The 26,517-nt window shown below is 32.5% G+C and overlaps 1 protein-coding gene across 1 annotated transcript in view; it reads left to right on the top strand.

The window, feature by feature from the left end:
- The window catches only part of TMEM170B (transmembrane protein 170B), a 42,665-nt gene extending 16,446 nt beyond the window's left edge, over positions 1-26,219 (top strand). The window contains exons 2-3 of the mRNA XM_051970686.1: positions 18,981-19,151; positions 25,102-26,219. Coding sequence (XP_051826646.1) covers positions 18,981-19,151; positions 25,102-25,232 — 302 coding nt within the window. The 3' untranslated portion in view covers positions 25,233-26,219. The remainder of the gene's footprint in view (positions 1-18,980; positions 19,152-25,101) is intronic.
- Positions 26,220-26,517: the final 298 nt, after the last annotated feature.

Here is a 26,517-nt window from a genome sequence, read left to right as displayed (position 1 = left end):
GGGAGAATTGGATTCAGAAGGTAAAAATAACTCGGGAAGAAAATCAAAAATGCAAATAGTTCACATTCGTTTCCCAGTGTTCCTTCTTTGGGTGTAGCTGTTTCTGTCCATCATTTATCCATTGAAACTCAGTTAGGTCTCTTTGTCATAGAAATCCACTTCCATCAGAATACATCCTCATACAATATCATTGTCGAAGTGTATAATGATCTCCTGGTTCTGCTCATCTCACTTAGCATCAGTCCATGTAGGTCTCTCCAAGCCTCTCTGTATTCAACCTGCTGGTCATTCCTTACAGAGCAATAATATTCCATAACATTCATATACCACAATTTACCCAGCCATTCTCCAATTGATGGGCATCCATTCATTTTCCAGTTTCTAGCCACTACAAACAGGGCTGCTACAAACATTTTGGCACACACAGGTCCCTTTCCCTTTTTTAGTATCTCTTTGGAGTATAAGCCCAATAGAAACACTGCTGGATCAAAGGGTATGCACAGTTTGATAACTTTTTGGGCATAATTCCTGATTGCTCTCCAGAATGGTTGGATTCATTCACAACTCCACCAACAATGCATCAGTGTCCCCGTTTTCCCGCATCCCCTCCAACATTCATCATTATTTTTTTCTGTCATCTTAGCCAATCTGACAGGTGTGTAGTGGTATCTCAGAGTTGTCTTAATTTGCATTTCTCTGATCAATAGTGATTTGGAACACTCTTTCATGTGAGTGGTAATAGTTTCAATTTCATCATCTGAAAATTGTCTGTTCATATCCTTTGACCATTTATCAATTGGAGAATGGCTTGATTGCTTATAAATTTGAGTCAATTCTTTATATATTTTGGAAATGAGGCCTTTATTAGAACCTTTAACTGTGAAGATGTTTTCCCAGTTTGTTGCTCCCCTTCTAATCTTGTTTGCATTAGTTTTGTTTGTACAAAGGCTTTTTAATTTGATATCATCAAAATTTTCTATTTTGTGATCAATAATAATCTCTAGTTCATCTTTGGTCACAAATTTCTTTCTCCTCCACAAGTCTGAGAGATAAACTATCCTATGTTCCTCTAATTTATTTATAATCTCGTTCTTTCTACCTAGATCATGGACCCATTTTGATCTTATCTTGGTATATGGTGTTAAGTATGGGTCCATGCCTAATTTCTGCCATACTAATTTCCAGTTATCCCAGCAATTTTTATCAAATAATGAATTCTTATCCCAAAAGTTAGGATCTTTGGGTTTGTCAAACACTAGATTGCTATAGTTGACTATTCTGTCTTGTGAACCTAACCTTTTCCACTGATCAACTAATCTATTTCTTAGCCAATACCAAATGGTTTTGGTGACTGTTGCTTTATAATATAATTTTAGATCAGGTACAGCTAGGCCACCTTCATTTGATTTTTTTTTTCATTAATTCCCCTGAGATTCTCGACTTTTTATTGTTCCATATGAATTTTATTGTTATTTTTTTAGATCATTAAAATATTTTCTTGGAAGTCTGATTGGTATAGCACTAAATAAATAGATTAGTTTAGGGAGTATTGTCATCTTTGTTATATTCGCTCGGCCTATCCAAGAGCACTTAATATTTTTCCAATTATTTAAGTCTGACTTTATTTATGTGGAAAGTTTTTTTTTTTTGGTAATTTTGCTCATATAATTCCTGACTTTCCTTTGATAGATAGATTCCCAAATATTTTATGCTGTCAACAGTTATTCTGAATGGAATTCTCTTTGTATCTCTTGCTGTTGGATTTTGTTGGTGATGTATGAAAATGCTGAGGATTTATGGGGATTTATTTTGTATCCTGCTACTTTGCTAAAGTTATACATTATTTCCAATAGCTTTTTAGTAGAATCTCTGGGGTTCTCTAGGTATACCATCATATCATCTGCAAAGAGTGATAGTTTGGTTTCCTCATTGCCTACTCTAATTCCTTTAATCTCTTTCTCGACTCTTATTGCAGAGACTAGTGTTTCTAATACAATATTGAATAATAATCGTGATAGTGGGCAACCTTGCTTCACTTCAGATCTTCCTGGGAAAGGTTCCAATTTTTCCCCATTGCATATGATGCTTACTGACAGTTTTAAATATGTGCTCCTGACTATTTTAAGGAAAAGTCCATTTATTCCTATACTCTCAAGTGTTTTTATTAGGAATGGATGTTGGGCTTTATCAAATACTTTTTCTGCATCTATTGAGATTATCATCCAGCAATGAATCTGAAATATAAAGAACAGCCAGGTCAATAGCTATTGGTTTTGGATCTTATTTTTTTGCCTCAGTGTTCTCCAGGAGACAGCATAAAATATATCCTAAGAAAAACTGATTTTATTCTCTCAAAATACAATTATAATCAAGTGCTCAGTTATCAAAGGACTCCACATCATATAAATCAACTACAGTAGTGTCATAAAAGCAAAACTTTAAACATCTCTGGGATCACTTAAAACTTTTTTAAAAACAAATTATTTACAATTGAAAAATTCAGTAGAATATGATTATACAATTCACTCCAACATACTATATTAAACAATTTCCATTTCAAAAAAAGAATACTATGCAAAAGGCATAAATAGAATAACATAGACATAATATAATACAGAAAAATATAAACAAGTGATAAAGACCTGTAAGAATAAAGACCCAAATGATGATAGGATTATATATTTAAAATTGAAAGGGACCTAAAAGTCATCCAATCCAACTCCCTCATTGTACAGATGAGAAAAACAGTCCCAAAGAGTTTAAATGATTAGGCCAAAGTCATACAAGTTGTAGAGGTAAGAAGAAAGCTGGACTTGAGGAAAATAAAACAATAAAACGCATTTAGAAAGCTATCTTCAGTTGAAGAAGTGAAACAAAGAACGAGCCCACTGTACTGTTTGTGGCAGATGGTGTAATGTTAACAGATGACAGAGAAAGCAGAACCACACAAATAATATCCTGCTCTCTAATACCTAGAAATATGATTTTAAAACTTGAAATGATAAAATAAACATAGTTAAAAAGAAGTTATTATGGAAGAACAGTGACCGACAACCATGGACTTTATGGGATTCTTGATTTTACTGGTATAAGTACTCTTTCCATCCAAGCATATTAAAATTCCTCCATACTCTTTTATTTTTTGTGAATTATATTTGAGTTCATGTTTTTCCATAAGCTGTCCACAGAAAAGACAATGTATTGTAAGGCTTCTTCAGTCTCTTTTGGTATCTAAATGTTATCAATGTTTAAAAAAAATAAAAAAAGACTATCCATTTCTAGTCTCTTATTCTTATGGTATGCCCAGCCTATCTCCTTTACTAGTCTTGAATAAGAGATCTTCATAATGCATTGAAGTGGCAGCAAAGTAGTCTTTGTTATTATCATATCACAATTCATTTGTATCCACTATGCATTTTTCTACTACAATTTTAATTGTTTTTAATTTTAATTTTCCAAGATTATGATGTTCTGTGATTGGTAGTCACATAGCATCCATGAGAGAACATTGATATTAAAGAAATGAGCTATTCCAGGAGTGAACAATTAGAGATCATCGAAAGTACCATGTACATTCCTCAGTGAGAGCCAGTTTGATGTCTTCCTAATTATGAACTCTAGGTCAAGCCTATTGTTGTCTTTGTTGTTCAAAATACATACATTGATGAACTATTTTGGCAGACTGTCCCAGAAAGTACCTAGACTTCTAAATTTTCTTCCTTTATTTTTTCAATGAAGATCAGCTTTTTCTTCTGTCTTCCAAATCTATTTCCTTCCATCCCTCAGACCTACTGAGAAAGCAGGGTGGAAAAAAACCAAAAAACAAAACCTCTGTTATAAACATGTATAGCCAAGGAAAATAAAGTCCTGCATTGACCATGTCTGGGGGTGGGGGGCAAAGGTGTCTCAATATTTATTCTGAGTCCATCACCTCTCTAACAGGAAGTAGTGTTTCATCATGAGTCCTTTGGAATTGTGATTGGTGATTGTATTGATCTGATTTATAAGTCTTTCAAAGTTGTTTCTCTTTATGATGTTATTGTATAAATTGATCTCCTGGTGCTGTTCGCTTCACTCTGCATCAGCACATACAAGTCTTTCCAGGTTTCTATGAAATCATCCCCTTTATCATTTCTATTAGTATTCTATTTACTATTTCTATTAGTATTCTGTTAGTACAATAGTATTCTATTGTATTCATATACCATAACTTGCTCAAGCCATTCTAATTGATCACTTCATTAACTACTTTCTTAGTCTTTGCCACTATAAATAGAGCTGCTTTAAATTTTTTTGTATGTCTAACATCTCTTTGATCTCTTTGGGATATAGATCTACTAGTGGTATTGTGTGATCAAAGGGTATATAACAGTTTAATAACTTTTGGGGTATAGTTCCCAATTGCTTTACAGAATGGCTAGAACAATTCATAATTCCAGCAATAGTGCATTAATTTCTTTCCCATAACACCTCTAGCATTTGTTATTTTTATTTTTTTTGATCAGCTTGTGGTACCATTTTTTAAAAATTTAATTTACATTTATCTAATTATTAATGATTTTGTTATTTTTGGTGACTTGATAATTTGCATTTCTTTCTCTGAAACTGTCTATTCATATCCTTTACCACTTATCAATTAAGGAATATATCTAGATATTTACATGTTTTCTCTTGTTAGAATGTATGTCCTTCAGAATAGGGTCTTTGGGATTTTTTTTTTTGTTTTTCATATACCCAGTATTTATCACATGGTAAGCATTAGATATATGCTTATTAATTTGAGTACATTATTGCTATAGCCTCTACTATAATATATATTAAATATATTACAGGTGAACTCCCTTCTTCAGTTGAATTTCACTTCTTTTTCCTCTTCAAGATTTCTTTCCCACAGGTGCCAAACTGATTTTCCAAAAACCCAAATATGACTCTCAATAGATTTCACATTATTTCTATTATTCCTTAGCCCAGTCAATTGGTCTTCTTGTTATTCTTTGTAAATTATACTGCATATTCTTCTCCATGCCTTTTCACCCACCTTCATACTTCTAATATAGTCTCTCTTCTCCAGTTTCTCTTATAATCCTAGGTGTTCTTCAATAATTAGTTCAAGGTTCAATTTCTCCATGAGCCCCTTCTGATCCCTTTTCCCCAGTATTCTAATCTTCCTACCCTCACCCATCACTTAGCTTCTATCTATACAGATACAGAACTTCCTTAGTTAGATTATAAATTAATTGAGGGGAGTGACTTCTCATTTCTCTTTTTGTTTCGAAAAAATAGCTCATCATTAGGAAAACCATTAGCATAGTCAAAAATATAAATAGAACTTTCATGATTATATTTCAAGTTATGCAGAAAAGATTGGTAAAATTGTAATATTTTATGTCATTGTAACGTTTATATCAACCCCCTCCCACCCCTCCAAAAAAAATCTCACTCATTAAACCAAAAGCATATTTGTAATAGTGGATCACCAGAAGCTTTCCAAGTACAAAAAGGAGGAAAGCAAGCATTTTCTCTCTTCTTATTCTTTTTGATATAGTTCTAGAAATAATAGTTGTAAAAATTAGGCAAAAAACAAAAGTAAAGATATAAGCATTGACAAGAAGACAGAATTATTACTATTTACAGAGGATGCCATGCTATACTTTGAAAATCTTGTAAGGAAGACTTCTAAGAAGTCTTCTAAGGAACTAATTGAAATAGAAAAAATGGGAGAGAATTTTATTTTGAATTCCTCTAAAGTATATGAAATGTTTTTGGAAGCTAGCATATCAAGACATAATATTTACAACTATAAAACATTATAGAAACAAAAGAAGGCTTAAATAAAAGAAACTATTCTTGCTTAGCTTGGGCCATTATAAAAATAGCAATACAAATTAAGTTGACTTGCATTTTTAATTCTACATTAGTCATATTTCCAAAGGAATACCTCACAGAGTTATACACAATATTGAAATTAATTTAGAGGAACAAGAAAAGTTCTAAGAAAAATTTAACAATGTATGAAGGAGACATTCTCTTAAAAACAGAAAAGTAAATCATTGGAACAATGAACAATTGGAACAAGAAAAAGAAAGAAACAAAAACAAAAGCCCATTGTTTTATAAAGTCAGAAATAAACACTGAGAGAAAGATTGACTTTTTGACAAGAACCCATAGAGAAACTAGAAAGTATTTCCAGGAAGGGATGCTTGACTTAGGGTCTATGCACTTATTTTTTGTTTCTTTTGTAATTCTGTATATTTTTATTTGAAGCATTTAAAAGCAATCTTAAGAAATGGTCCATAAATTTCATTCTACTATCAAAGAGGAACCATAATACCAAAAAGATTTAGATCAAAGGTAAACAACATCTATCTTAGATCAATCTCTCTTTTTTAAAAATATGCTTTGATCTGTATTTATAGTCCATCAGTTCTTTCACTGAGAATTGATAGAAATTTTCATGCTAAATCCTTCAGCAGTGTCTTGGATTATTGTATTGTTGAGAATAACCAAGTCATTCACAATTGATGACCTTACAATATTACTATTATTGTATACTGTGTTCTTCTCATTATGCATATTTCACTTTGCATCAGTTTATGTAAGTCTCTCCATGTTTTTAAGAACATCCTGCTCATCATTTCTTTTTTATATAGTTTTTTATTTATAAGATATATGCATGGGTAATTTTTCAGCATTGACCCTTGCAAAACCTTCTGTTCCAACTTTTCCCCTCCTTTTCCCCACTCTCTCCCCTAGATGACAGGTAGACCTATACATGTTAAATATGTTAAAGTATATGTTAGACACAATATATGTATACATATCCATTCAGTTATTTTGCTATCCAAGAAAAATTGGACTTAGACATAAGGTAAAAATAACCTGAGAAGGAAAACAAAAATGCAAGCGGACAAAAATAGAAGGAATGCAAATGCTATGTTGTCGTTCACACTCATTTCCCATAGTTCTTTCATGGGTGTAGTTGGTTCTCTTCATTATTGAACAATTGGAATTGATTTGGTTCATCTCATTGTTGAAGAGAGCCATGTACATCAAATTGATCATCATATAGTATTATTGTTGAAGTGTATAATGATCTTCTGGTTCTGCTCATTTCACTCAACATCAGTTCATGTAAGTCTCTCCAGGCCTTTTTGAAATCATCCTGCTGGTCCTGTCTTACAGAACAATAATATTCCATAACATTCATATGCCACAACTTATTCAGCCATTCTCCAATTGATGGGTATCCATTCAATTTCCATTTTCTAGCCACTAAAAAAAAGGCTGCTACAAACATTTTTGCACATGTGGGTCCCTTTCCCTTCTTTAAGATCTCTTTGGGATATAAGCCCAGTAGTAAACACTGCTGGTTAGACAAATCTCTTATTACCTTTACCACATTGAACTGAAAATGGATTCATAACCTGAATTTAAAAAAAGATTAAAAATAATAATATGATTCTATGACAAGAAATTGAGAGGTCCAATTCTCTTTTTTTAGTTAAAGCTTTTTATTTTCAACATATGCATAGATAATTTTCAACATTCACCTTTGCAAAACCTTGTATTGCAAATTTTTTTCCTTCTCTTCTCTCAACTTACTGCCCTAGATGGCAAGTAATCCAATATGTTAAATGTGCAATTCTTGTATACATACTTCCACAATTATCATGCTGCACAAAAAAATCAGATAAAAAAGAAAAAAAATGAGAAAGAAAATAAAACACAAGCAAATAACAATAAAAAAAATGAGAATACTATGTTGTGACCTACACAGTCCCCACAGTCCTCTCTTTGGGAGCAGATGGCTCTCTTCATCATAAGACCATTGGGACTGGCCTGAGTCACCTCATTGTTGAAAAGAGACATGTCCATCAGAATTGATCATCATATAATCTTGCTGTGTACCATGTTCTTCTGGTTCTATTCACTTTACTTATTATCAGTTCTTGTAAGTCTCAGCCTCTCTGAAATCATCCTATTAATCATTTCTTATAGAACAATAATATTCCATAAAATTCATATACCACAACTTATTCAGCCATTTTCCAACTGATGGACATCCACTCAGTTTCCAGTTTCTTGCCACTACAAAAAGGCCTTGCTACAAAGATTTTTGGCACATATAGGTCCTTTTTCCTTTTTTTGTGATCTCTTTGGAATACAGACCCAGTAGAGAACTTGGATCAAAGGGCATGCAGTTTGATAGCCCTTTGGACATAGTTCCAAATTGCTCTCCAAAATGGTTGGATCACTTCACAACTTCACCAGCAATGTATTAGTGTCCTAGTTTTCCCACATCCCCTCCAACTTTCATCCTCTTTTTAGTCTTCTTAACCAGTTTGAGAGTTGTCTTAATTTGCATTTCTCTGATCAATGATTTAGAGTATTTTTTTCATATGACTATAAATGGTTTTAATTTCTTCATCTGAAAATTGTCTCTTCATATCCTTTGACCATTGATAATTGGAGAATGGCTTGAATTCTTATAAATTTGATTCAATTCTCTATATATTTTAGAAATGAGACCTTTATCAGAACCCGTGAATGTAATTTTTTCCCCTTAGTTTATTGCTTCCCTTTTATTCTTGTCTGCATTGGTTTTGTTTATACAAAATCTTTTTAACTTAATATAATCCAAATTATGCATTTTGATTCCAGAATATATTCTAGTTCTTCTTTGGCCACAGATTTCTTCCTTTTCCACAGAACTGAGAGATAGACTATCCTTTGTTCTTTTAATTTGTTTTTAGTATCACCCTTTATGTCTAAATCATGAGCCTATTTTGACCTAATCTTGGTAATAAGGTGTTAAGTGTGGGCCAGTGCCTAGTTTCTGCCATATGAATTTCCAATTTTCCCAAAAATTTTTGTCAGATAATGAATTCTTATCCCAGAAGCTGGGTCTTTGGGTTTATGAAATAGATACTATTATCATTGACTGTTGTGTTTTGTGAACCTAACCTATTCCACTGACTAACTACTCTATTTCTTAGCCAATACCAAATGGTTTTAATGACTGCTGCTTCGTAATATAGTTTTAGAACTGATACAGCTAGACCACCTTCATTATTTGCATTTTTTTTATTAATTCCCTTGAACTTTTTGACCTTTTGTTCTTTCAGATGAATTTTGTTTTTATTATTTCTAGCTCTGTAAAGTAATTTCTTGGAAGTTTGATTGGTATGGCACTGAATAAATAGATTAATTTAAGTAATATTGTCATTATTATTATATTAGCTTGGCCTATCCATGAGTACTTGATAATTGGAAAATTATTGATTCCAATTGATTAGATCTGAGTTTATTTGTGTGGAAAGTGTTTTGTAATTGTGTTCATATAGTTCCTAACTTTGCCTTGGTAGGTAAGCTCCCAAAGATTTTATATATCTACAGTTTTTTTTTAAATTAAAGCTTTTTATTTTTCAAAACATATGCAAGGACTATTCTTTAACATTAGCCCTTGCAAAACCTTGTACTCTAATTTTCCCCTTCCTTCCCCCATGCCCTCCCTTAGATGGCAAGTAATCCAATATATGTTAAACATAGTAGAAATATATGTTAAATCCCTTATATGCATACATATTTATATAATTATTGTGCTCCACAAGAAAAATAAAATCAGTTTAAAAAAAAAAAAGAAGCAGAATAAAATGCAAGCAAGCAACAATGAAAAGAGTGAAAATGCTATGTTGTGAACTCCATTCAGTTCCCATGGTTCTCTCTCTGGATGTAGAAGGCTCTCTTCATCACAAGACCATTGGAACTGGCCTGAATCACCTCATTGTTGAAGAGAGTCACGTCCATTAGAATTGATCATCATATAAATGTTGTTGCCATGTATAATGATCTCCTACTTCTGTTCATTTCTCTTAGCATCAGTGAATGTAAGTCTCTCCAGGCCTCTCTGAAATCATCCTACTGGTCATTTCTTACAACACAATAATATTCCATAACATTCATATACCATAATTTATTCAGCCATTCTCCAATTGATGGGCATCCATTCCATTTCCAATTTCTTGCCACTACAAAAAGGGCTGCCACAAACAGTTTTGCACATGTGGATCCCTTTCCCTCCTTCAAGATCCCTTGGAGATATAAGCCCAGTAGAAACACTGCTGGATTAAAGGATATGCACAGTTTGATAATTACAGTTATTTTAAATGGAATTTTTCTTTGTATCACTTGCTGCTGGACTTTGTTGTTAACATATAAAAATGTGGATATAAAATAAATCCACATAAATCATCAACATTTTTATATGTTGCTTTGCTGCAGCTTTGCTGAAGTTGTTAATTGTGTCTAATAGGTTTTTAAATTTATTCTCTAGGATTCCCTCAGTCTGCCATCATGTCTTCTGCAAAGAGTGATAATTTGTTTTCTTCTTTAACTACTCTAATTCCTTTAATTTTTTTTCTTCTTATTGACAAAGCTTACATTTCTAATACAATATTGAATAGTAATGATGATACTGGGCAATCTTATTTCACCCCTGATCTTCTTGGAATGATTCTATTACATATTAAATAGATGCTATTGATCATTTCAAGGAAAACTCCATTTATTCCTATACTCTTTAGTGTTTTTGATAGGAACTGGTATTGGATTTGGTCAAATGTTTTTTTCTGCATCTATTGAGATAATCATATGGTTTTTGTTAGTTTGATTATTGATATAGTCAATTATGCTAATAGTTATCTTAATATTGAACTAGCTCTGCATTCCTAGTATAAATTCTACTTGGTCATGGTGTATAATCCTGGGGATAACTTATAGTAATCTTTTTTTGCTAAGATTTTATTTAAGATTTTGGCATCAATATTCACTAGGGAAATTGGTTTGTAATTTCTCTTCTCTATTTTGACCCTACCTGGTTTAGGTATCAGCCCCATATATGTGTCATAAAAGGAATTTGGTAGGACTCCTTCTTTCCTAATTTTTTCAGATGGTTTGCATAGCATTGGACTTAATCTTTAAATGTTTAGTAGAATTCACGGGTAAATCCATCTAGCCCTGGAGATTTTTTTTTCCTAAAATGGGATTATTTAGGTAATTTATTTCCTCTTATGTGAATTTGGGAAATCTATATTTTTGTACATATTCATCTATTTCACTTAGATTATCAGATTTATTGGCATACAGTTGGTAAAATAGCTCCTAATTATTTCTCTGATTTCCTTTTCATTGGTGGAACATTAACCCTTTTAATTTTTTATACTGGTAATTTGGTTTTCTTCTTTAATTTTTATAATCAAATTAACTAAAAGTTTATTTATTTTGTTGGTTTTTTCATAAAACCAATTCTTAGTTTTGTTTAATAGTTCAATAGTTTTCTTACTTTCAATTTTATTAATCTTCCCTTTTATTTTCAGAATTTAAATTTGGTACTTAATTGGGGGTTTTTAATTTGTTCTTTTTTAATTGCATGCCCAATTCATTTATCTTCTCTTTATTTTATGCAAGTAAATATGTAGAGATATGAAACTTCCCCAAGAACTTCTTTGGCTGCATCCTATAAATTTTGGGATGTGGTCTCATTATTGCCATTCTCTTGGATGGAATTATTGATTTTGCCTGTGATTTGATGTTTCACCCACTCATTCTTTAGGATTAGATTACTTAATTTCCAAGTATTTTTTAATTTATTTTCCCTGTTTCTTTATTACATGTAATTTTTATTGTATCATGATCTGAAAAAGATATATTTACTATTTCTACCTTTCTGCTTTTGATTTTGAGGTTTTTATGCTCTAATTCATGGTCAGTTTTTGTGTCGGTTCCATGTACCACTGAGAAAAAAGTATATTCCTTTTTGTCTCCATTCAATTTTCTCTAAAGATTTATCATACCTAACTTTTCTAAAATTCTTAATTTCTTTATTTTGTGATTCAGTTTATCTATTTCTGAGAGAGCAAGGTTGAGAATCCTCCACTGGTGTAGTTTTGCTGTCTAATTTTTGCAGCTCTCTTAACTTCTCTATGAATTTGGATGCTATACCACTTGATCGTGCAAATGATTACTTCATTATCTATGGTATCCTTTAGCAAAATGTAGTTCTCTTATCTCTTTCAATTAGGTCTAGTTTTGCTTTATCTGAGATCAAAATTGCTACCCTTCCTTTTTTTGCTTGAGCTGAAGCAAAATAAATTCTGCTCCAGCCTTTTACCTTTGCTTTGTATGTATCACTCTGATTTAAATGTATTTCTTGTAAACAACATATTGTAGAAATCTGGATTTTAATCCAATCTGCTATCTGCTTCTGTTTTATGAGAGAATTCATCCTATTCATATTCACAATTTAAATTACTAACTGTATTTCCTGCCATCTTATTTTACCCAAATTATACTTTTCTCTTTCCTTTTCTCCTTTCTCCCCTCCTCGTATTTTGCTTCTGAATACCACTTCCCTCAAACAATTCCCCTCTTACAGTTCCTTTCCCTTTCTTATCCTTCTCCTCTTTTACTTTTGTTCTTCCTTCTGTTAATTCTCCCCTTTCCTTTCTTACTTTATTACAGGATGAGACAAGTTTCTCTGTGAGCTAAATATGTCTGATATTCTTTCTTTGGGCCAAATCTGATGAGAATAAAGTTCACACAATACTCATCCCCTTTTCTTCTTTTCCTCAATTGAAATAAGTCCTTTTGGATTTTCATGAGATATAATTTACCCCATTTTTACCTGCTCTTTCCATTTCTAGATTCTTTTTTATATCATCACAATAAAATCTAGTTATACCTATAGCCTCTGAGTATACCCATAACAGAGATACAGTTCTCAAGAATTAAATATATCATTTTAAAAGTAGCAATTATTTTTTTTTCCTTTTTAACTTTTTATGCTTCTCCTGAGTTCTGTATTTGAAGGTGAGATTTTCAGTCTAGCTCTGGTCTTTTCATCAGAAATAAATGGAATTCACCTGTTTCATTAATGTCCATCTTTTCCCCTTGCAAGATAATGCTTCAAGTTGCTGGATAGTTGATTCTTGGCTGTAATCCAAGTTCCTTTGCCCTTCAGAATATCATATTTGAGGTTCTTCAATCCTTTAAAGTGGAAGCTGCCTGGTCTTGGGGAATCCTGATTATGGCTCCTCAGTATATGAATTGTTTCTTTCTGGTGGCTTGCAATATTTTCTCCTTGATCTAATAATTCTGAAATATTCCTTAGAGTTTTCATTTTGGGGTCTCTTTCAGGAGGTGATTAATGAATTCTTTCAATAGCTATGTTATTCTCAGGGTAGTTTTTTTTAGTAATTCCTAAAAGTCTAGGCTCTTTTTTTTAATCATGCTTTTTAAGAAGTCCAATAATTCTTAGATTGTCTCTCCTAGATCTATTTTTCTGGTCAATTGTTTTTTCCAATGAAGTATTTTACATTTTCTTCTATTTTTTTTTTTTTTTTTGGTTTTATCTTACTGAATCTTGATGTCTCAATGAGAGATTCACTTCCATTTGTTCAGTTCTAATTTTTAGTGATTTTCTTCAGTTAGCTTTTTTATCTCCTTTTGCATTTGGCCAACTGAAATTTTAAATGAGTTGTTTTGTTCATTAGGTTTTTTTTTTTTCCCCATTTCACAAATTCTGTTTTTCAACAAGTTGATTTCTTTTTCTATTTCATCAGATGTATTTTGTAAGGAGTTTTAATTTTTATTTTATTTATTTATTTTGAAAGGAGTTTTTTTTTTAATTCTTAAAGGAGTTTTCAGATAATTTATGTGTTTCCTTTTCAAACTCTCCTGCAAAGTTCTCATTCCCCTCCCCCCTCTCTCTCACGCAGGTGTATGCAATTGGGGTTAAGTGACTTGCCCAGGGTCACACATTTAGGAAGTGCTAAGTGTCTGGGACCAGATTTGAACTCAGATACTCCTGACTTCAGGGCTATTCACTGCGCCACATAGTTGCCCCCATTTTAACTCTCTTTTAAGATCCTTTTTGAATTCTTTCAAGAGAGCCTTTTGGAATGGAGACCAACTTATATCACTCTTTGGGGCTTCATTTGGAGACAATTTGCCTTAGGGTTTGAGGTCTGTTCTTTCTCTATCTCCACAAAAAAACTATCTAATATCTGTAATATTCTTTTCTAAAATGTAATGTTCTCTGTTGAGGCTTTCTTGGAGTCTTTGGGAGCAGCTTTCCTTTCAGTTCAGTAATTATCCCAAATGCAGCCAGGAGTTAAATCCAAATCCTTTATTGTCTCTTTCCAAGTCTTGTCTCTTTTCCTGGGGCCTGGTTAGCTTTAATAGAGGCCTATCTCTCTTCTTAGTTCCCGAGAGCTCCTGCCACTAGTCCTTTGCCTCTGCCAGCTTCTGCCTCTAGTTTCCTCCAAATGTCTTCAAATCCAAAGGTTTGTACTTCAGCCTCCAGCCACAAGAGAGGTGGAAGATGGAATGAATCTGTTTCAGCCTCAGAAAGCTTCTAGTGCGCTTGTCCTTTCTGGCCCTGACAGCTCCTCCTTATATGTTCCACACTGAGTATACATCAATCATTATCTCACTAGGGAAGTAGGATTAAATCATTGCTAAACTAGATTTAACCACTGTCTCCTCAATTCCACTTACTTAGCACCTTGTTTCAAGTTCTGGCCTATAACAAATGTCAGAGCTCTTTTTGCTTTTTTGCTCATTTTTAAAAGATTGAGGTCTGCTTTCAAGCTTCTTCTATAGATTACAGGGGCTGCAGGTGGTACTGCTGGCTTCCTTCCTGTGCTGGGTGGACTTGGCCAATTCCCACTTTATTATGGGGTTCAGGGGTTCACTATTTGCCTTTTATATTTGCATTGGATGTCTCACAGCTAGTCTGCTGATCCACTGACTTCTGAACCAGGACAGAGTATCCAATACTACTGTATTTTGTTTAAGAGCCTCCTGGTAGATTCCTTGGCTCAGAGGCCATACTGCCCTGGATCCCTGCGCTCGTTTGTCTCTCCCTTCCCCATGCCTATTGAAACAGACCTTTCCTGAAGTTCTTCCAAAATATCTTTTGTTGGTAATTTGATATACTACATGTATTTGTGGGTTGTGTCGCTCCAAAACCTGTTCAGAGGCTTGATGTGGTGTTGCTCTGAGGGGTACTGGGAAGAGTTCAGATAAAGACTTGTCTACTTTCTGCCATCTTGGCTTTGCCCCCTCCTAGTTCTCTTGTTTTGCAGAATAGGAAACTGATTTGCAAGTCAAATCATTGTGACTTGGTAATTGTTACACAGGTAATAGGTAGTAGGGCTAAAATTTGAGTCTAGGTCTTCCAATTCCATTTCTCTGACTTAAAAAAAAAAAATGCTTCCTACCTTTCCTGATTGTGGTTATTTTTTTTTTTTTTAAAGCATGAATACAATTAATGAAGACAATAAAAACAATCTGTGCAGTTACTAGTTACATTATCACTTATAAAATCATGAAATTCAAAGTATGTAGGGATTTAACATAAATATCTAATAATAATAATGACAGGTAACAGTTAAGCATTTTGCACTTTTTTGTGAACAAAGCAGAATTGCTATAGCTCAAATGAAATGTGAGATATGCAAAGTTAGAGCCATCTGCATTGCAAATATTCATGTGGACTATTTGTGCCTGACTTGTGGTAGTGCCTTCAAAGCTTGGATTGGTCTGATCAGCCACAGTTGGACACACACTGTACCTTTACTGTAACCTAGTGAGATTACTTTGGTCCTTTTTGTTCAGGAAGGACAACGCCACCAAGCACCTTTAAAGTTATGATATCATTTGATCCTCAGAAAAACCTTGGGATATAGGTACCATGTTATTCCCATTTTACAGATGAGGAAACTGAGGCAAAGAATAAGTGACATGACATGCCTAGCTTCAATATAGTTAGCAAGTGTCTGAAATCAAATTTTTATTCAGATCTTCCTGATTGTCAGAATATAAGATCAAAAAGTTGTTTCCCTGATAAAGGGTTCCAGGAATATGAGCAAATATCTTTCAAAAGAAGTTCATATTATATTTGAGCATTTGAAAACATACTACAAATCATTAAGAGAAATGTAGTTAAAATCACTCTTGGAGAGTGTATGTACTTAAAACCCTGCGTAATATGTGATGAAGACTAGTTGAAATTACTTTGGAATGGAAAATTATTAAAGGGAACTTGATAGACCTTTTAATAAACCTTTGAAGGCATGGCTGCTGGTGTAATTTTTGTTGTGAGAATTTAATACCTTGGGAGTTGGCAAATGATATAAATTAGACCTTGATTTATTGGATGCTTTTGATTTTCTGAACCAGTGGTATCAAATTCAAATAAAAACAGATCACTAAGTCCATGGGTAAATCACATGTCCCTATTATATATATTGTGTTGCATATTTATTGAGTTGATCATTTTCATATAGGCATACTCACTTAAAATTATTGTATTTGTTATAGAAGCATAAATAAAATATAGGAAAATGCTAAAAGATGTTGCTTTAGCAATAAGAAGTAAAAACTGCAATTGGTAGAAGTAGATCAAGTGCCAAAAACTTATTATAATGATAAATCCAAAATATTTATACAACAATTCTTACAGTAGTGAAAAGATATAGGAGCAGGATGCTATTGATAAGGCAATCATTCTTAAAGTCTAAATGATAGTGATCATTCACAATTTTATAGTGCTTTATAATTTGCTAAAGTACTTTCCTCACAACATTCCTTTGAGGGAAATAGCATAAATATTATTCTCATTTTACAGATGAGGAAAGAAGGTCCCAGAGAAGATGTGGCTTTTCCATGATCACATGATCGCAACCAAATCCAGATCTTTTGACCCATGTCTAGTACTTTTGCCACTATTGATTTTTTTTTTTTCCTCGAGAGAAATAGGTTGAAGACAGTGTCAGGAGTTATTTGAAATAAATCATGTGAATAAATAACTCCATAATGACTTTTAAAGGGAAGTTTATGGTTTCATCCAACCTTTTTTTAAAAAGGGGCATTTGAGGCAACGGCAAGAAGGGCATTTTCAAACAAATCTCCTTTGGTATTTTGGTACTTAATGATACTTGGAGTGATTTTCTCATTTTTTGTTGTCTTAGGTTCCTTAAAATTTTAGAACATTGAACTGAATCAAATTAATTGGCTTTAATTTTAACTCACACTTAATCTCTTCATCTTTTTGTTGTATATCATTATTTGGCTTAAAAAATCAAATACATTTTTCATGTTTGTTAAGCAATGTAATGTTATTGTAAGAATTATACACATAGGAAAGACCTTCAGAATCTGAAAACTGTCTTTATAATATATCAAATACTGAAATTTTCTTTCCCCTCATTCCTTGAAAAGGCACTCTTTTATAAAACCCTTATTTTACTTGAATATTTTGATAAAAGTTTAACATTGACATCATTACCTGCTTAATTTGCTTAACAATATTTAAATTAATTCCAGTGCATTCAGTATCATAAATTTTGTTAATTACTCCTTTCAAGGACTCATCAAAATTCTTTATCATTATTTACTTCTCCTTTTATATGGTCATAGGCTTTGTGTACTTAGCTTTGGTTCTGCTTTTGTTTTTTGGTATTGTTTCATGAATGTCACTCCAGATTTTTTGATCCTTCCTATTTGATTGTCTTTTGTTACAGTACATTAATCCATTGTGTTAATATTCCATAGTTTACTGTTTCCCTGTTGTTAGAATTTAGGAACTTTCTAATTTTTTGAAACTATAAAAAATTATGTTGAAAATCTTTGAACAGATAATTTCTGAATCTGTGAATACTGCCAAATTGTTTTCTGAAAAGATGTTGCAAGTTTGTAATTCAATTAGAAATGTATAGGTGTACCTGTTTCCATTACTATCCCTACTGGATTCAGATTTAGTTCCTTTTAATTATTTTTGTCAGTTTTACCCAATTGTCTCAGCAAAACAAAACAAGAACACAAAAACAAAGTAGAGACAAGTGTCAAAAAAGTGGGGAGTACTGAAGCAGATAGTGTATATAGAGAGATAGAATTGTGGAGTGAGGCAAGGCATTGTGGGGAAGAGAATGAGAAAGGGGGAAGTCACTTGGGTTGGGAGCACTGGAACAGCATGGCCCCTTAGGAAATGGTAGAATGCTTAAGGGAAAGGACTTTAGGGTCTCATTTTTTAGGGTTTTGGTAGGGTACAAACTTGACTCATGTTATCTTGGGCTTAGTTAATTAATATAAGTACATGATTTCTTAATTATCAATAGTCTTGGAGTACTGTTTGTCTTATTGCAGATATCTGGAGTTTATCCAAAGTTTATATCTCATAGGACCAAAAAACGTCCTAATAATAAGATATGTAGTCTAGGATGTAATTTTTGGGAATTTGAAATTTTGGGGGGAATCTTTTCCCCAATTATTATTTTCTTAGGTTTACCAAACATTAATCTTTTGATTCATTTGGTTGGATGAAAGACACTTCTATTTTGTTAACCTATTTCTTTGATAATTACTACTCTGTAATTTATTTTAAAGTATATATTTTAAATTCTCATAAACTTTTCAGTATATCTTATGTTATTCTTATGAATTTGTTTTTTCATATAAAATTTATTAAGATTGTTTTCCAGTTTATGAAAAAATGACATCATAGTAAATATGTACTTGATTTATAGATTGTTGAAATTTTGTCATCCAAGAGCATTGACTATCCTTCCCAGTTTATTTTGGTTATTATAGGTTTATACTTGTTCTTATACAAATCTTTTATGTTCCTAAGTAGGTCAATTTCCAAATTTTGTCTCATCATTTCTCTTATTGTAAAAAAACCCCAGAAAATAATTTTAAAATTTTATTTTTAGAATAATAGAAATTAATAAAAAGCATGCAGATAGTAATAACATAAATGTGTGTACATATATGCATATATATATCACTTTAAAGTTTTAAAAGCACTTTACATATATTTTTGCTTTTAAGTTCATTTTGTGTCTTGCAATTGTGCTTCAGATACCTGTTTTATATAAAAAATTCAGCAAAATTAATAGTGCTTTGATTTTTCTTTTCAGAGATGTGGTACTGGATTTTTCTGTGGGCTCTCTTCTCTTCTCTCTTTGTCCATGGTGCTGCAGGAGTGTTGATGTTTGTCATGCTACAGAGACATAGGCAGGGAAGAGTCATCTCGGTCATTGTGGTCAGCATCGGATTTTTGGCTTCTATAACAGGAGCAATGATAACCAGTAAGTTGGTTTGTATAAGAATACAATTTAACACTACAATTTTTCAAAAAATTTGAAGAGTATAATGTTCAATTATAATATCCTTCTAATAGTATAACTTTTTTTAAGCAAAAATTTTATTTTTTAGCTATATTTATAGCTGTTGTTAACATCCCAATAAACTTTTGATTGTAGGGGAAATAGGAGCATTGAGCTGGGACTATAGAAGATTCATTTGCTCTTCCTCAAAACCTGAAACTTTGAAGAAAACTCAGTAAATAGTTATGCTTCTGGGAGAATGTTAGATCTAAAATTCAAGGATTTGTGCCACTTTGTAGCTAAGATTGAATCACTTGTCTATGTGAGTGATGCAAATGCATATAAAATTCTTCTTCAAATTTTTGTCTTAAAAATTAAAAGTTTCATGAGAGAGAGAAATTAGCTTGCTGAATTGTAGGGACTATTAAAAAAAAGCCTTTATTTTTATGTCATTTGTTCATTTCAAATATTTATTATCTTTTCATTGCAATACATTATATTAAATAATATCAAGGGTGCAAAAATAATAAGAGAGACAATTCCCACCCTAAAAGAATTAAAAGAAAGGAAGTGTATATGTACAAAAAACTACAGTGTTAGAATATAATTATAACTGTATGCCGAAATCATTGAGGGCAGTAAGGTTATATCCTACTAGGGGCAATCAGGAAAGGCTTCATTAATTTGAGATATACTCAGAAGGATGAGTTATTGTTCTACAAGTGGAAATGAGGGAGTAATATCCCTCCAAGCAAGGGAAACAGTATCTTCATTGCCTCAGAAACAGGAAAACATATTTGAGAATGCTGGAGTTAAGTCAATGTATGGTATATTTCAGCATAGGCAGAGTAGTCAAAGGTTGGAGCTAAATTTATTGTTTAGGGTTCTTGAGTGTCACACTAAAGAGTTGAGACTTAATTGAATAAATAGTGGAGAATCGTGTTCACATATTTTAAACCTGTGTAAAACTAAACTTTGTTAGTTTTGTTATATCGCTTCACCACAGAATCCTCAATTCCCTAAGCTATCTGTTAGATGCTTCATTGAGGTTTTAAAAACATGCTGAATTTTATAGTTTTTACTGAATTATTTTTGAGTTTGTACTTGAACCTCTTCTAGACAGTGAGACACCTTTAATAGACAAATCTTTGGAAACGTGAAAACTACTCAAATAAATCCTTGTTCTCCAAAGCCCAATTTCTTAAACTGATTTGTAATCCCATATGGGGTCTCATAACTGAATGTGGGAATTGTGAAATTATGATTTATTATTAACAAAGGTTTAATTTGTATTCCCATTTTATATACCTATATATGCCTGTTGTCATGAAAAAAATTGTCAAGCAAAAAGGGCTTGGGAGTGGAAAAAATTTAAGAAATCCTGGTCTAAAGGAGCCTCATATTGTTTTTGTTTTGAAGAGGCTAGAAATATGCTTTTACCAGTTGCTCTAAGTCTTTGTTGGTTTTAAAAAAATAAACAATGTCTTGTTTTCAGACCAGTTTAAACTGAATTTGATACTTAGGAAATTTTAATATAGTAATCATTCTTTATATATGATATTTGGAGAAATGAAATGTTTTGTCTTAGCATATAGGCCTAACTCAGTGGCAGTGGTAGGATTGGCAACAATTTAGAAAATTTGATTTAGTTTTTGGCTATTAAGTGTAATAATTCAAGGATGATAATTTTAATAATTCCAGTAAAAGTAACAATTTAACATGTTTAAATTAATGCTAGCAAATGGATGGTATTAATATGATGCTTTAAATACATTAAATACATTGAGCCTCATAACAACACTGTCAGGTAGTATAATTACAATTATAATCATTTTACAGATGATGAAATGGACTTAAAGGTTTGCTAATTTTCCCGTATCACATAATTAGTAATTGTTTTTTGTTTTGTTTTGTTTTATGTATTTAATCTTTCCCCAGTTACATTCAAAACAATTTTTTTACATTTGTTTTTAAAATGTTTGAGTTCTATGTTATCTCCCTTATCCACCGACAACTAAGAAACCATATGTGGAGTTATGCAAAACATTTCCATAAAAGTCAGATTGTGAAAACATATATCTGCTGCCCTAGTAAAAATAAAAATCCTCAAGAAAAATTAAGTTAAAAGAAAGAGAGATAGAGAAATAGAGAATGCTTTGATCTGTATTCAGACACAATTAGTTCTTTCTCTGGATGGGATTTTTCATCATAAGTCCTTCAAAGTAGTTGTGGATAATTATACTTTTGAAAATGGCAAAGTCATTTACAGCTGGTCATTCCAGAACTTTGTTATCACTTTATATGTAGTACATTTCACTTTACTTGGGTTCATGGAGGACTTTCCAGTTTGGTTTGTTTGTTTTTTTCTTCTAAGAACATCCTGCTCGTCATTTCCCATAGAACAATAATATTCTATCACTACCATAGTTTATCAAGCCATTCCCCATTTGATGGGCATCACCTCAATTTCCAATTTTTTTTTGACCTGAGAAAAGAGCTGCTATGAATATCTTTTGTACTTATAAATCATTTTTTTCTTTTTCCAGAATCTCTTTTGATACTTATGACTAGTAGTGGTGGTAAAGTCAAAGGATATACATGAATTTATATTAATTGGGGAATGGCTCTTATTCTTTATAAATTTGGTTTAGTTCCTTGTTTGAGAAATGAGGTTTTATCAGAGAAACTTACTTTGAAATTTTTTTTTTTAAATTACTATTGCCAACTGTATTTCCCTCCCATTTATTCTCTGTCTCTTTTCACCCTATGTGCTGACTATTCTCTTCCCCAATATGCCCTCTCTTTTATCACCCTCCCCCCTTCCATATCCCCTTCCTCTCCTATTTTGTTGCAGGGTGAGATAGACTTCTACACCCCTATTGAGTATGTTTATTTCCTTTTTGAGCCATTTCTGGTGAGAGTTCACTCCTTCTCTTTCTCCCATTCTTACCACTCCACTATAAAAACTTTTTTTGCCTCTTTTTTTATGATAGATAATTTGCATCATTCCACTTCTGCCTTTCCCACTTTTCCAGTACATTTCCTCTCACCCCTTAATTTCATAACTTAAAAAATATTATCACTTTATATTTAACTCACACCTGTACCCTCTGTCTGTATATACTTCTTTTAACTGCCTTAATAATGAGAAAGTTCTGATGAGTTACAAGTATTATCCTTCTATGTAGGAATGTAAACATAAACCTTATTAAATCCCTTATGATATCATTCTCCTAATTACCTCCTTATGCTTCTCCAGAGTCCCATATATTTGAAAATCAAATTTTCCATTTAGCTCTGGTTTTTTCATCACAAATGCTTGAAAATCCTCTATTTCATTGAATTATAATCTTTTCCTCTAAAGGATTACTCAGTTTTGCTGGGTAGGTGATTTTTGGTTCTAATACTAGCTCCATTGCTCTCTGGAATATCTTATACCAAATCCTCCAGTCTTTTAACATAGTACTGCTAAATCTTGTGTTATCTTGATTGTGGCTTCATTATACTTGAATTATTTCTTTCTGGGGGCTTATAGTATTTTCTCCTTGATCTGGGAGTGCCAGAATTTGTCCATAATATTCCTGAGAATTTTTATTTTGGAATCTCTTTCAGGAGATGATCAGTGGATTTTTTCAATTTCTATTTTTCCCTTTGGTTCTAGAATATTAGGACAGTTTTTCTTGATGATTTCTTGAAAGATGATGTCCAGGCTCTTTTTTGATCATTACTTAGACCAATAATTTTTAATTACCTCTTTTGGATCTATGTTGGATCTAGGTAGTTGCTTTTCCAATGAGATACTTCACATTTTTTCTGTTTTTTCATTTTTTAAATTTTGCTTTATTGTATCTTGATTTTTGTTTGTTTGCTTTGCCTTATTGTATCTTGATTTCTTATAAAGTCATTAGTTTCCATTTGCTCAATTCTATTTTTAAAGGAATTATTTTCTTCAGTGAGCTTTTGTACCTCCTTTCCCAATTGATCAGTTTTGCTTTTTAAGACATTCTTTTCCTCATTAGCTTTTTGTATTTCTTTCTGCACCTCTCTAAATTTTTTCTTTATTTTTCTCTCTCACTTGATTTTCAAAATCTTTTTTGAGATCTTCCATGACCTGAGCCCAATTCTTATTTTTCTTGAAGATTTTGTATGCAAGAACTTTGACTTTGTTATTATCTTCTGAGTGTGTTGCTTTTTTTTTTTTTTTTAAACTTTTTGTTAAAATAGGGCTCTGTTTTCAGAATGGAAGACGCACTATCCCATACTTCAGGGTGTGCTGATGTTTTCAGAGATCCTTCTAGGGGACCTGACTATAAGCGCTCTTTTCTTCTTGGAACTATTAGGAGTTTCTGGGTCCCACAGTAGCTATAGGATCTCAGCTCTAGTGTGCTAAAGTACTACTGAGGTTGGAGCTGGGACTATGCTTGATATGGCCTGTGCTGGGACTGCACACCAGACTTCTATCTTGGTGCCACAGATGCTGTCTGCTGACCTTCTGAGTCCTCCCTGGTGTTCCCAGACGGAGAGGTCCAGAAACCTTCAGCATTGTCATTGATTCAGAGATTGGACTGGGACTAGACTCAGGACTCCCATTCTGGTGTCACAGACTTTTCTGCTGAGCTTCTAAGTTGCCATTGGATGGAAAATGTTATACTCCATCTTTTTGGGTATTCTGATGCTCTATAATTTGTGTAGGATCATTATTTAAAGACATTTGGAGGAGAGCTTGGGCACATTTCTGCCTTTACCCTGGCATCTTGGCTCTGCCTTGGTCATTTGATTCTTAATTCAGTGAATTGGTATAATTCTTCTTATATATGAAACTCTTTGAGTACATTACTTCAATAGGCCTTAGAACACTTTTCAAGAATTAGAATCCCCATTTTTTTCATTGAGCAAACTTAGGATCAGATGGCTTTTCTTGTTGAAGGTCATATATATGCATCAAGTAAATCACAGAGCAGGTATTTGAACCAAAACCTACCTGACTCAAAATCCAGTGCTCTCACTATGACACTAATGTGATTAATGGAATGGATGTTACAGTTAACTGTCAAAGTGTATATAAATTATTTACTTTTAAAGAAATATGTGATATGAAAAATAATAATAGTTAAAGCTTATTCATCTCTGAATAAAAATAAGCTTGAGGCACTTTGTTAGATGAATTCAAAGTTTAGCAAATCCCCTTAACTAAAAAGTTTACTAATACAAACCCGGCAGCAAATTGTTATTTGTTCTACTATTTCTCTTCTTCCAGTGTACCTCCCTCAAGGAACCACTTAAGTTCAGAGATCTATTGCCAGAACTTCAGTCATCAGATAGACTTTTTTTTTTTTGACAGAAAAATTCATGAAGACTTTATAAAGGCGTTGATATCAGTACAGGGATTATCCCAAATCAATTAAATCATAGGTTCTTTTAAAGTAAATGAATTTTAAAATGATTTGAACATTGTCTTTTATATTGCAACATTCATTTAGAGGGTTGTTTTTTTTTTTTGTAATGACAGTCCAAAACTACTACATCAACTGTTGTTAAAGAGATAATGTAGTTTAGTTTTAAAAGTACTAAACTCTGGGAGTCAAGACAGGAGTTCAGATCTGCTGGCCACTTTGTAACTCTGTGACTATGGGAATATTAATTAGACTCATTGGGTCTCAGTTATAAAATTAGAGTGCTATACTATATTGTCTCTAGTCCTTTCCAATTAGTTTTATAAATATAGATCTTGAAGTCTAGGAAAAAACTTGTCTCTTGAACCTGAGGGTCCAAACATTAGAAACTTTTGCTAGTTATTTACCATTTAAATTCTACAAAATTGCAAACTAATGTCTTGTTCCATGAATAAATAAAATTTAGTTATAATTGGATCTACAGATATCATTATTTAATAAATTAACATATCATTTTACTTCTCTCCTTTGTCTTATAGGTGCAGCAGTTGCTGGCATTTATAGAGTCGCAGGGAAAAACATGGCTCCTTTGGAAGCGTTGGTATTAGGGGTTGGACAAACTGTACTGACATTAATCATCTCTTTTTCAAGGATCCTTGCAACACTTTGAACTTTTTAAAAAGTTATAAGAAAATGCACATGCAGATTCCCATGAAGTAGTTCCAGTGGCAAGTGGATAAGAAATTGTTTAAGAATGTGAATTGTGCCCTTCCCGTCTAGAGGCCTTGAGCTGTGGGAAAAGACTGCCCTCTAGTGTCCAAATTGTGGCACTACTTACTGCATCGCACCTTATGTGCCTCTGTCCCAGGCAAGGTGCAGCTGTTCCACTGGATGTGAAGGAAGCTACAAGAAAACAGCACCTTGTTTAGCTGCCAATCAGGGTAACATGGGTGATGATCATTATTCTTAACAGTGTTGTGATAAAGTACAGGGACATTTCTGAAGAACTGATATGTGCCAAACTTGATTTTTTTTTTTTAACATTAATGATGTGGATGATTTCCAAGTGTAGAAATAGGATTGCTGTGAACACATTTCACATGAATTCAGGTAAAATAGTAAGATTAACTTCTCTAATGCTAAATCCCAGTAAGAATGCTGAATACCCATTCAGTATGGGTGTATGTTACTTGATTTTTAATGTTGACCATTACAGAAATGTAGGGATCTAGTGTAATTGTGTAGGAGTAATTGTGATTTGCTTTACTTTATGTGGAAAAATATTTCATGGAAAGCTCTAAACCACTTTGAAGACTTATAAAGTAGATCTGTATGATATGGTTTTCATTAAGTGAAATAAATCTCTTTTAATAGTTTTCCCTCACACACAAAAAAAATATATATATACATACATGTATCCTAACCATTTATATTCAGAAGTTGAAGACTTTGTTAGTCAGACATGGATTACAGTTTGTGTATGCACAAAAAAAATAGAATTTGAACTATTTCTTATAAATTTTGTAAAAAAAAATCTGAAATGCATGTTGCATACTTTAACCCTTCTAAAGAAAGTATTTGCTATGTATCTCATAGGAAAGCTTTTCTTTCCTAATATTGCAGTGGGATTAAACTATTCGTGGCAGTTAAATCTTGATTTTTGACAATATTTCAAAAGTTTTACTTTTAGAAGCATAAACTGTAAAATGTGGCCTAAATTAGGCAGTGAGGGGAAAAAAAAGACCTCATTGTAAATGAGTAAAAATATAGGGTGTGTGTGTGTGTGTATGTGTGTGTGTGTGTGTGTGTGTGTGTGTAGAATCATGTTTGGACTATATGATAGCATTATAATTCTGCTGAATACAATATCTGAAATATAGTTCATCAATACTACAATTGGAAATTGTATGATTTCTGTCTGCTTAATCCATTATTGAATTGAGCTTGTACTTTCA

Source organism: Antechinus flavipes, chromosome 1, assembly GCF_016432865.1.
Source record: "Antechinus flavipes isolate AdamAnt ecotype Samford, QLD, Australia chromosome 1, AdamAnt_v2, whole genome shotgun sequence".
Taxonomy (NCBI): domain Eukaryota; kingdom Metazoa; phylum Chordata; class Mammalia; order Dasyuromorphia; family Dasyuridae; genus Antechinus; species Antechinus flavipes.
Note: the sequence above shows the minus strand (reverse complement) of the source record. Positions and strands in the feature narration are given on the sequence as shown.